The following is a 12502-nucleotide window of genomic DNA, read 5'->3' as shown; positions in this document are numbered from 1 at the left end:
TAGGAAGCAGGCTTGTACTTTGTAATGCAGGCAGCATGCGCCTGGATGGGCGGTATCCTCTGCTGCCTGCTTGAGCTTTAGCCCAGCAGCAAGCAGAGGCTCTGCAGCTGTAGCAAAAGGCAAATGGCTCGTGGTCATCACAGCCAGCATTCTTCCAGGGTAGCCGAGCCACTGGCACTGCCACCAGAAGGAAAGGCAGAAGGGGAATCACGGTCAGTGCTCAGCACTTCCCACAGCAAAAGGAAAATCATGTGAAAAAGAGCATCGCCATCCTCCCTCAGCCTTCACCCACACTACAGCTTCAAGCACAGCAGTTGTAGTTTCTGTACTGCGTGCCTATAAAAACTAAGATGAGTGCAAGTTAATCCTCAATAAGAACCAAAAAAAAAATAACCAAGAAAGACTAAGAGAAATACCTACATCACAAGAAAGTATTATTGATTAAAAACTTCTCCTACTGTACAAGTTCTGCTTGCTTATCGAATTATTCCTCCCTCCTCCTACCACCCACCTTAAGCACAGCCAGGCAGCAGTTACCATCTTCTTCATCCCATTGCTACTCCCAGTACACTCATCACTACGCCTGGGGAAGCTCTGAAATAACCATCTTCAGAGCAAGATATTTGAGATGGGAGGTGCCCAGCTCACAGCTGGGCCTTGCCATGTCTTAGCAATAACACCTCCTTACATGATACAGAGTCTCCAGCCAGTGTGTAGGTTTCTCCAGAATGAAGGATTTCTGGGGAAGACTGGAAGTAGACAGGAAAAAGAAAGCCAAGTTTTTTGAATCATTCCCTGTTTTTTTTGTCTTATCATGCCATCACAGTGAGTCAGTAGCGCTGAGTTTTGTAGATAATTATGTCCCATCGCATCTCTTTGGTCATTACTCAGCTGAGCTTTGCTAAAATATTTAAGTAATCATTCTCTATCTCTATTAAAACAACAGATGGAATTGCCAACCTTCAATTTTATGCTGGAATTCGGGAGCAATTTATTAACAGCTTGAACTCTGTTCTCTTGAGGGTTTAACGTGATGGTTGAACCCAATTACATTACAGTCCTTTGTTCATCAAGGGACATATGTAACATGATATTAAATGTGAAAACTTGTGTCTGAATAACACAGTCTTTGTGATACAAATTGACAGAGTATACAAACTCAGATTTAAAGCACAAACTCTTCTTAATTCTGATCCTACATCATAAAAATTTAGGACCAAACCCAGCAGATGCATGTAAAACCACAGCATATTAGTGTTGATTCATTGTTTTTCTTCATCCTATCTGATAGTCAAACCATTCTGAAATCCCAGCCATACAGTCCAGAGGCTAGACTTTGATTTCCAACAGACGAGTGAACTTTTAAGTCTGTGCACTCCTCCATCTTGCATCAGTCCCAACACTAGAGCCTATGGGAGCCCCTACACACACACACAGAACCCAGCCTATCATCTCAAGCAGTTCCAACGTAGCATGGAAGACTCCCGTACACAGCAAGAAATCCTACACTTGGCTTCAGCAGCTGTGTGTTCGTCATGGAATTTTAAAATCACTCCTAATAAGTTCACTTCAACTGGGTAACATCACTTCTTCTATTATGAATCTTCCCCTTCCTCCTTGCTGAATGCTACCAGCCTATCACACATGTTGCTATGCCCCTTCCCAACCCTTCCAGTGACAGGACACCAGTCCTGTGGCAGCCCATCCACCTCCCCTCCGCTGTACCTGTGTTCCAAGTGTATTGCCACTGCCATGCTACTAACAAACAAACAACAAAAGAAAGCAATTACACAGGTCAGTGAACATCAGAAAACCAAGCAACCTCATATGCACAAAATGTCATCTGCTAAGGAAATGCTGCTTATTTTGAGATAATTATATTTTCATTCTAAGGCTGAAGTGCCTGGCTGAAACACAGCCACAGAACAGCTCCCTAGAAGCGTGGGGAGCAAAGTGCATTCTTTTTAATGTTAAACTATAATTACAGAAGCAAAGTGGTATATTGTGAAACATCCCATGCACATAAATGAAGCTGTCAGTGTACTTTGTGCACAACAGGAGGGACGAGGAAGGTGGAACTGCACCCCCTGAACTGCAGATCCCAGAGCCACAGGTAAGTGGGCCAGAAGTGGCCACAGTCCATGCAGAAAATAATCACTTTAAAAGCATAAATTGCAAGACAGATGTTTCACAGAGATTAACTGTAGTTGAAGACTACAAGAACTTGATTCTAAGCCAAGCTGGCAGCTCAGATGTGGGAACCTACAGTGCAGGTAGCCCAACATGGAGCAAGTGATCCTGCACTCAAGAGCAACAGGCTGGAACACAGTTTCCACAGCGCTTTGAAATGTCATTTCTCCTGACCATGAAGTCCTGCTTGGATTCATATTAGCTAGGACATTTTTTACTTATCATATCTAGGGAGTAAAAACAGAGCGCACAGCTCAGTTTCTGGAAAAAAATCTAGAAAGTATCAACACTTTTTCATACCGAGAAGAGTGGGTTTTGGCTATTTTCCCCACTTATTTTTAACCTTTTAGAATAAGTTCGCTGTTTGTATCCTTCAGATTCCTGAAGACTGTCACATTTTTCAAGCACCTGTTCAGAAAGCCCAGCAACTGACGCCATCCAAACCCTTGGCACAAATGGGATTTGATTGCATTGTTCCAAGTACCTTCATGCCCCAGAGGTTCCCTTTGCCTGGAAAATGCTTGCTTAGGAAGGTTATTCCTTTCCAGTTGTATCACTGGTATGTACAAAGCCCAGACAAAACAAGAAGGATATACCATTTCTCCTATTCACCCACTTGATACCATCAGCCTTTTTCTCCCGTCAAAACCCAAGCACAACAGTGCACTTTCCTAACTAAAGGCATTTCACCTCTGAAAATACCACTCAGATGTTGTTTTTTTTTTACAATCACTTGTGCAATATTAACTGAACTGAGACTAAGTCTTCAGCCTTCCTTATTTTGCTGTGCTTTTGGTGTTCTTGTGATTTTGCACTGCCCTAACCAGCGCTGCAGTTCTAAGGCACGTAGGAAGACATTTCTGTAGGACACTTAATCTGCCACATATTATGATAATAGTCATTTACTCCTACTTAACTAATTCTATTCTGTTTTTCTAATGACAGAGAAAAAAGCAGGAAGGTCACAGATAGTTACAAACAAAATATTGTTCCTTGGTATCCATTTAAATCAAATCTCACACCTTTCCCTAGGGTATGAGGTCTTTAAACAGTTACAGGCAAGCACAGGCAGTTAGGAAGGCAAGAAAAAGGTAAGAGATGCACTCTGTGCTCCTTAAGAAAATAACAACATTCACCTTGCTATTACAGACTCTTCTTTCCTATGTTACACAGTACTATTGCTATACAAAAATATTGTTGGCTGCTGTTGTTTTTTTTTTTCCATATACACAGCCAGCAAGAGAGCTCATGATGCATACTACCCTGGAGCACTACCCCAAGGAAAAAAATATTTCTGTATCAAGCTGGCAGTTTTCACATGAAATCCATACACCACTAGCACATATTGATCCCTCTGAGTGAGAACTAAGTGAATTTCACTGATCCAGGCAGGCAGGTGGCTTATCATCCCATCAGCAACAAGGAAGGGGAGAAAAGCTCTCTGGAGACCAGGTCTGGAGCAGGGGCTGCAGAGGTTAGGAAGACAAGGCACTGGATTAGCCAAGCTAACGGGGATTTTAGTTACTAAATGGCTCTAAGTGTTGGGGAAAAAAAAAAATCTACTTTCCTTAATATACTATTGCCAGGTGTAAGCAATAAATATCTTAGTCTGTTAATGTTTACACTAACTATTTAAATCCTATGAAGAGGATTGCTTCCAGCTCTTGCCAAGCTATAACAAATGAGGGCTGAAAGGAAGCTGCTCCATAGCAGACTATGAAAGCACTGGGCTGCTGCTTGGCACAGGCTGAGCAAAGAGAAGTATGGGAAAGGCTCCACAGTTATATTTCATAATTCCTTAGGCTTCAAGAGTGATATCCCCTTCTGAAGAATGCTATGTAAAAATCGATTCAATCACCATATTATCAGTGAATGCTTGAAAAAAATGAAATGCAACCGCTCTCAAGATAAGAAACTCCTCAAGATAAGAAAGCACAGAGATTATTGGAAGGGTTATGTAGGAGCACAGCACCCTGGCAGGTCCAGGAGCAGCTGCCCCACACTGGGAAGGAGCAGCAAGAGGTGCTGCTCGGTTGGGTACTGCACGGGCTTGTGCCATCTGCAGGCAGCAGCAGCAGCTCACATGAAAGAGCTGACTTGTTTCATGCTTCTTCCAACCTTTTTCCTTCCCAATTCCAGCAGAGATTGAGGGTTTCAAGAAAGGTAACCAAGAAGCATTAAGGGGAAGACAATCTTATAAGGTGGAAACCCATTAGAAAAGACCTAACTCCACATAATCAGCAGGAAGATCTCAGAAGTGCTCAAGTGTGAACAAACTGCTACCACACCTCAACCTACTGCTGGAGGCAGCAGCTGAGAAGCAAGAGATTTTAGGTGTGATAGAACAGTCCTGCCTGCTTCTGCAGAGCTTAAAGGGCTCAACAGACAAATGTACACTCTCATAGGCTCCAAGAGGGTGGCTTCAGCCAACAGATACCAGGTTACATGGATTATATCTCTGATGTATGTACCACTAAATGATATTCCCAGCCTGGCAGAAGTCAGTGCTGTCAGAATTACCCTATCTGATAAGCACAATTGTATCATTTTATTTGTCTGCATATTAGAAGAAAACAGATTTATGTTACTTTAGGCTGTGGTTTAGGAAAATAAGAAATTTGACACTAGTTTGAAGTAGACTGAATTAGGTTTTTACTAGGTTGCTTTTTTTTTTTTTTTTTTTTGCATATTTTAGTCCTAGAAATTGTCCTAGATACCTATGAAGTACTGCATCTCTTCCTCCCCCCTCCCTCCCTCCCTCCCTTCCTTCCTTCCTAACTAACTAACTAACTAACTAACTAAACTAAATTAAAATTATGTGGTATCTGTAAGTCTTCCATAAGTACCCCCAAATTATTTTTTTTTCGTTTACTATATTTAAAGAAATAGTCTTAAAAGATGATGACTTTTTTTTCAGCTAGGAAATAGAATCTTCATCCAACTTGCAGATGAAAGAGTCCCTCCTCCAAAGTGGAGCCCTCTACATTCCTTTGTTCCTTATACAAACAAAACTGCTGACTCCTTGCAAAGAAATGGGTTGCAATGAACTCTCTCCATATGTTCTAGAGAAAAAGCAATGAATCACAGGAGAAAGCAAAGGCTGAAGCAAGTCACACTGGATGCTACTGTATACAGCATTTCAATTAGTATTGATACTATGATTTTGTCTGTTGTTGACTGCACACGCATACATAACAAATTACTGCAATCAGCAACTGTTGAATAAGTGCTTCTTATTCATTAGCTACTCTTTGATCTAAAATTGTATTTTCCTATTAGCAACTAAGCACCATAAATGTGCATGAATTCAAGTGACATGGGCAACAAGCTTACATAACACAAGGAAAAATCAGGAGAGCAAAAAAGAGCAGCAGTGAGTGAGCATGTACTGAGCGGCATCTCCCTTCACGCTCTTTCCTTTTCTTGACTGCTGCCTGCAAAACCAGCAGTGGGAGAACTCAGTGCTGCACTGACAGCTTCGCAGCCCCCCACGATGCTCCCCTGTATTGTCTAGCACAGAGAGCTGATATGGTGAGAAGGTTCACTAAAAAACTTAGCCAAACTTTCTTATTCTTTTCAAAGAAAGGTTAGTTCATAACAAAACTCGGAGTCTATTAAAAGATGCTCAATAAGCTCTATATGTTGTGTATTCTCCAAATGACTGTCACAGATGGTTTTCTGTCTGTAACTGTGATTTGAAAATACTGATCTGTCTTCCACAGAACACATGAAAAAATATAGAAAGAAGTCAGTGCCAGCCACTAGAAGAGAACAGACTCCACCGAGCAAATTGCAGAGCTGTGGGGAGCACTCCTATTACTCAGGGCTAAAACCCCCAGCAGCCCCAGGAAGAAGGCCGAGTGATGTAAAAGATGTCACCATGGCTCCACTGGGGGACTGCAGGGCTGGGAGGGCTGCCAACTGAGGGGAAAACAATGAACAGGAGGTAAAAATGCTTAGTGCTGTGGCTTGCAAGTCACATGTAAGAGAAGCCCATAAACAAACACATACAAAGTCCAGGTTGTCTGTGCTGAGTCCAAAGGGCCTAAGTGGCAAACAAAGACACATTTCCATTGAAATGCCACAAAAGAAACCATGCAGAGGACATTATTCTTGACAGGTGACGCTCATTTCCAGTCCCCCCAAAACGTGCTGTCAAGACAGTGCGTTCTGCAATGCGTCTACATAAGCTCAACATCTCTGTGTACACCAAAGCTTTGAGGATGTAATTCCCCATTGTCTCCTCAAAACTTCCCATTATCTCAAAGGAACCATTACACTGCGATGGGGAGTTTATAGCCTGACAGTCTCCAGATGCTCAATAGCAAATATGACCACTAGAATTGCCCTCATCTCACTGCACAATCCATCACCGTGCTCAGACACACAAAGCCAGCAGGAGGTACCACCAGCTGAGAACGAACTTTGGCAACTCCTTCCCACCGAAATACACATTTCAGATTCTGGTTGTGACGCTTCACCTTGAATTCAGTCATCGAAGCTGACTTCAAGACCCTCACTGCAGAAGCCCCAACAATGCAGGATTTCCCAGCCAGCCCCAGATCTGCTGGTAGGACCTTCCACGTGTTGAGAGCGAGCAGCCAGCATTGCCCATCTGAAGCTCTGTATCTCAGTAGCACTCATTGGCAGTTCTGTGAGAGCAGAACAGTGTCTGCCAGTTGCAGACATTTCAAGCCAAATGGACGACAAAGGCCTTGCTCACCAGTCCCTTCTTACCCACTCAGAATGTAGGGCAGTCTTGAATAAATAAATAGCACTGATTGCTCATTTCAAATGTGTTGTCTTTTTTTTTTTTTCCTTGAAAAATGAGATATTGTCAGCTGCTGCTGAAGTTTCATGAGACTAGGATTAAAGAACTGGAACCAACATCTGCAAAACATGCCCTGTTTCATTGCATTGGTTAACTGAAATGTACAGCTCAGCCAGCTGTGAAATGCACTGCTAAGCTGAGAAACAACACATCTTCCATTCCTGACATTTTAGTAAATACAGATTTCGTTAAATTAGTATTGGTTTTTATGGTCAGAAGTGCTAAACTGCATTGTCCACCAACGAAGTCTGTAAGAACATAGTAAGCAGCTGTCATCCTGCGCTCCTTGTCCATGGTTGCTCCTCAGTCATCATTCAAACCCAACTGAAATATCTATCCTGAATACCACTATTATTTTTTGGGGGGGTAATTCAAATAATAGGATATGAAGAGCTTAGATTTAGATTCCCAGTTAGTGGGAAGCTCCCATTTCCACAGCTATCAAGAAGCAGTTATGCTGGACGCCCAAAGGCTGCTGCAGAGCTGTGAGGTCAGTAAATGAAATCTCTTTTTCTGACATGGTACGTGGGACTGAGCTTGGTGAGGCCATGGGCACATAAACACAGAGGTGGCACATTCAGTCATACATGAAGATTTAAGCTTCTACTGCACTAAGATTATGGAGTTGTTCGGCTGCTGGCTTCCTGGATTGTTTTTCTTGAGTGATAAGGGAGTTATTGTATGGAATGTAAGGCAGACCTAGGAAAAAAAACAAGCTCCCAGATTGGGCATTATGTTTGTGTACACTTCTGGATCGTGGAAAGTACCACAGAACATTACATGCACTTAAAAATAAAATTAAATTTTGATTTAACGCAGTTACTCCATCCTAAAAATAATTACTTAGAATTATTTACTGCTGCAGAGAAATAACTTTTTTCATAGACACAAAGGTGGAGCTAGTAATGCACTGTCTTTAAAACTAGCCTACATCTCTCTTGCCCTGAGCTCCTGAGAATCGCATTAGTGTTGCAGTGACTTCAGGCAGCACTCGTGTCCCCTGCTCTGCAGCAGCATGTTTGGCAAGGAGACAACACACTGGAAGCAACATACTTCAGGCGTATGCCTTGTGCCACACACAAGGGGAAAACATTCCTGGAACTGGCCAAGTCATAAACGGTAACAAACCCTGCTTCCATGTATCCTTATATCCTGCTGTGCCAGCTGGGTAAGTGCAGCCAAACTCTTTGATGGCTGGTATTTCAGTTGGACTGCCCACATTCAGGGGAATACATGACTTCACATCCAGTTTTTCTTTTGAACAGTTTGTGTTGGGGTCCCACCAGAATTATCATGTCTGGAAAGGCCAAAAAAGGGTGTAAAAAGGCGAGTGCTGCCTGGAAAGGAAATGGGTAAGGAAGCGAGAGGGGAGCTGGGACCTCGGGGCTGGAGAGATGGGACACAGCACGCGAGACTGGAGAAGGCCCAGCAAAAGGCACAAGGCGGGGAGAGGCACCGGGCTCCTGCGCTGCCGGTTTGCGGTCTGCTCCTCGGAGACAGTGGCCAGAGGGAAGGAGCTCGGTGAAACCAGGGCCTCGGGGCCAGAGCTAAGTAGCCCAGCACAGGAATATGGGAAACCGCAAGCGCTTGGTGGTGACTGGGCTGAAAGCACGAGGAGAGGTGTGAAAGGCGAGAGTGCGTCACAGATCTCAAACACCACGTGCAACCTGAGACCGTGCTGAAACACGGAACGGGAACGATGTGACCGTCCATCTGTACACGTTACCCAAACACAGGGGCAGAAGGACACACTGCCACCAGCCTTGCCCGTGCCGTGCCCGACGAACTCCTCCACACCTCTCGCAGCCGCCACCCGCCGGGCACAGCCGGGACTCGGGACCGGCCCCCACTCGCCTCCCGCCCGCCCTCCCCCTGCCCGGAAGCGCACGGCGGCCGTCCCTGAGCGCCCGGCCCGGCGCGGGAGCCGCCACGGGAGCCGCTCGCAGCGCCGCGGCCGCCGCCGCCCGCCCGCCGCCTCCGGGGCGTCCCCCGGCCCCGCAGCTGACGGCGCTGGAGTGGCGCATCGTGGAGCTGCACCGGGAGGCGGCTGCGGTGAGAGCGGGGCGTGCGCCGGGACCCTCCGCCGGAGGCTCCGGGCGGGCGGCGCTGGGGCCGAAGGAGGCCGCGCGGAACGCCGGGCCCAAGAAGAGCGCTGCCCCAGGGAGGAGCCGCCCCTCTCGGCAGCGCCGCGCAGACGCCGTGGGGGCTCCGCGTCCGCCCCGCGCCGTTCCGGGGCCTCCCGAGTGCGGCCCGGCCGGTGGCGGCCGGCGACGGCCGGCCCGGGGGGCTCTGCATGCGGCAGCGTGCGGCGCGGGGCCCGGGGCTCGGAGCGGGCGAGGCTGCAGATCGAGGAGATCTTAAGCGGTGAAAGATGTTAGACACTGTCCGATAACTGCGTGAGATGGTTTACAAGTAAAATGGGAGAGGCTGGAATTCGGAAAGGGAAGAGGAAGTAGTGCAGAAAGGGAAAGCAGCCGAAGTGGAAGCGCTGCCTGTATCCGGCCCGGGCTGAGCTGTGTGTCTGTCCCCAGGCGGGCCGGCAGACCTACGTGGACCCAGCCACGGGCTACCAGGTGCTCACCGAGGCCGCCCACTTGCGGAGAGGTAAATGCTGTGGCTCTGCGTGTAGACATGTGAGTACAAGCCGTGTCCCCCAGCCCCGCCTGGGCGCCGTCCCTGTGACTTGTACGTTATTGGTGCTGGGGCAGCAGGAGTTGGTAGCACATCTTATGTGTTCTGCCCTGCCTTGGAGAGGATCTCAGACACGTTAAGTCTAGGGAAGGTTATTGGCAGAGAATAAAACTATTGGAGCATTTCCCATTGACATTATCTCTTAGAAATAGCATGAAGTGCCCTGCACAGGAGTTATTTCACTGACTCTTAGTTTATGGAAGTTCTGTACCCTTCCACAAGTCCCTCAGCCAAGGGAAAGAAGCAGCGTATCACAAAGCCTGTGTCCAACAAGCATTCCCATTTCAGGGATGGGAGATGGGGTTTGTCTCAAAGATAGCTCGGTTTTCCAGAATGTTGTTTCAAACTTTAGAAGCTATGTTTTGTAGCAAGATGGAGAAGTGACATAAGGTGCAGGATTTGGTAGAACAGTGGGTGAATGTCATTAAGCAATAGGGTCCATCTGATGAGAACTGTGGATTTACATACATAGACCCAAGGAGTGCCAGTTCTGTCGCTTCCAGTACAGACAAGGCCAAGGCCACAATCATCCCCCAGGCAGGCTCTGGTTACAGCTGTGCCTGAACTTTCATGTGGGTAGCACTCAGGGTGCAGTATACACGGGGCTGGCCATGGTGCATTTAACCTAAAGATCTCTCTGAGAGCAGTGGAGAAAGGGAGTGAGCACATGTGATACACAGTTCAAATATGCGGAGCTGACTGTGGCTCTGCTTTAGCTTTTCCTTTTCAAAGTTGCTGCCCGAGTGGCAAAGACTTGTTTCTTCGGTGAGATCTCTCTCTTCCTATAAGGGAACTGTCAGGACACAGGGCTTTGGGGACAAAGAGTTTCAATTGATCAGGACATGGTTACAGATGTACTGAGAGCCCAGGATCGTGCTTTCTCCCCTCTGCTCCTTGTGCCGTGCTGTGCTCTCAGCTGAGCTATTCTGGGAGCTCCAGTATGCACAGCATTTCTGCAGTTACATACAAAATAAAGAAGTTTAAGAACAAAAGATTGTTCTGGACAGTCAAACTGGAATGAGTTGGAAGGATACATTTAGGAAGTGGTTTCTTGGACGCTAATTAGGACCATTTGCTTGGGTTTGCCATTATTTTCCTTTTAGTCTGGAGGGCACAATAGATCAAATGATTTATATATCATTAACAATTCCTGTTAACCATAAGCCGAGACGGGCTTTTCCATACTGATTACTAAGTAATGCAATAATGGCTTGTTTTATTTCTTCTGCAGTGCCCATATGAGCAAGTTAACGTAAGAGACCAGTCAAAAAAGAAGCGCTTCAACTCTTTTTTCTATGTGTGACCATGAACACCTCTGCACTCAGCGAGAACGGCTGCAGGACCTGAGCACACTTTGTAGCTCCACGTGGCTGCCACCACCAGCTCACTGCCATGCGCCGTGCCTGCAGCCGGCACACGGTGACTGCGCTTTTGTTGCAATAAAGCACCAACTGAACGGTGTGTGCGTGTGTTTTGGCACAGCGTTATTGATCACCTCTCCTCTTTCTTTTGCACTACAAGTAATGGGTTCATCCATTTGTTGGATTGTATCTGGTCATACCATGAATTTCACTTGGAAAGAAGCCGGGAAAGCAGGTGTATGCAATAATTTACATCCCTTGGGTGTATTTATCGTCACTATTGCGTACGGTGCAACATGTAAGAAATACTGCTAATTTGGGTACACTCTGGAGTTTGGGTTGATTTTTGGAGGGGTCAGGGACAGCGATACTGAACTGTGTGCTGTGCTGCATGAAGGCAGTGCTTTCGTGGACAGCTGCCGCCAGGGGCGATTTGCTACTAGGGCTGAGCCCAGCCCTCAGCTCTCCAAGGATGCCGTGTCCCTACTGGGTACTGGGGAGCAGCAGACCGGGCAAGGCGGCGCTTCCAGCTGGGTCTGACCCGGGGCAGCCCCGGGTTTCCCCACACACCCGTGCTGAGCTGAGCGCCTACCCTGAGATGGGGTGGGAGGAGGACTGGCTGAGCAGATTGGACTGTGTTCTTGAATGATTTACATTCTTCGTATTTGATTGAACGTCTATCTGATCAGTGTCCAAGTTTGTAAAAGGCTTTGGAAGACAAAAATGTTCTGTTTGCAAGCATAATACGAAGTGTAAAGTATGCTACACAAATCTACGAGCAGCCGGGATGTGCCGAGCCCTCCTGCGCGTTGGACAGACCCTCAGCGGGCGCTCCCCCGCCTTTGTTCCGTGCAAAAGGCAGACCCTCTATTTCGTACTGCAGCCACTGCTATCTGTGCTGTTGCTCTTACTGCCTGGCACAGCATCTCCCTCAGATCAGCTCCCAGACCGAGCGGCACCGGGACGCGTCCCGCCGCGGTGCTGATGGGCGGCGGCGCTCCAAGAGCCGCGGAGAAGCCCAGCCCCGAGCGGCCCCGGCCCTCTGCCCCGACCTCGCGGCTACGGAACTGGCCGGGGGGCACGACGGGCCGCGCTACGCGGAGAGGCGTTTTTCATCCGCGTACTTTCAGACGAATCGGGAGGTTTCGTTTGGGCTGGAAACTATTGTCTGTTGCTCGGTGTCCTATTTTGCTCCAGCCTCGGCTCCGATTGAACGAAATGTCTCGAAGCCTATTCCAAAAAGATGCTCGTACAGGCTTCCAGATGCTAAGATTTAGATCATTTGAACGTCAGCGCAGCCTTCTGGTAACAGAACACATCCAAATGGATTTCGTTTGTATATTGACGTCCGTCAGACGGGAAAGAAGTGCATTTTAGAGCTGAAGTCTGTCCCGGCCGTGTTAGCAACGGGGCTGCAGGCCGGGCGAGG

At 47.1% G+C, this 12502-nt stretch overlaps 1 protein-coding gene across 1 annotated transcript; it reads left to right on the top strand.

Annotated features, from left to right (window-relative positions):
- Positions 1–2026: 2026 nt before the first annotated feature.
- Positions 2027–11030, top strand: LOC306946736 (uncharacterized protein C1orf53 homolog; the record flags this gene model as incomplete). Its single annotated transcript, XM_079535839.1, has 5 exons — positions 2027–2113; positions 2568–2749; positions 8758–9073; positions 9553–9654; positions 10944–11030. The coding sequence occupies 5 exons, from the start codon at positions 2027–2029 to the stop codon at positions 11013–11015; spliced, it is 759 nt and encodes a 252-aa protein (XP_079391965.1). The 3' UTR covers positions 11016–11030.
- Positions 11031–12502: the final 1472 nt, after the last annotated feature.

The sequence above is a fragment of the Tetrao urogallus genome (genome assembly GCF_951394365.1).
Source record: "Tetrao urogallus genome assembly, chromosome: 5".
Lineage (NCBI taxonomy): Eukaryota > Metazoa > Chordata > Aves > Galliformes > Phasianidae > Tetrao > Tetrao urogallus.
Note: the sequence above shows the minus strand (reverse complement) of the source record. Positions and strands in the feature narration are given on the sequence as shown.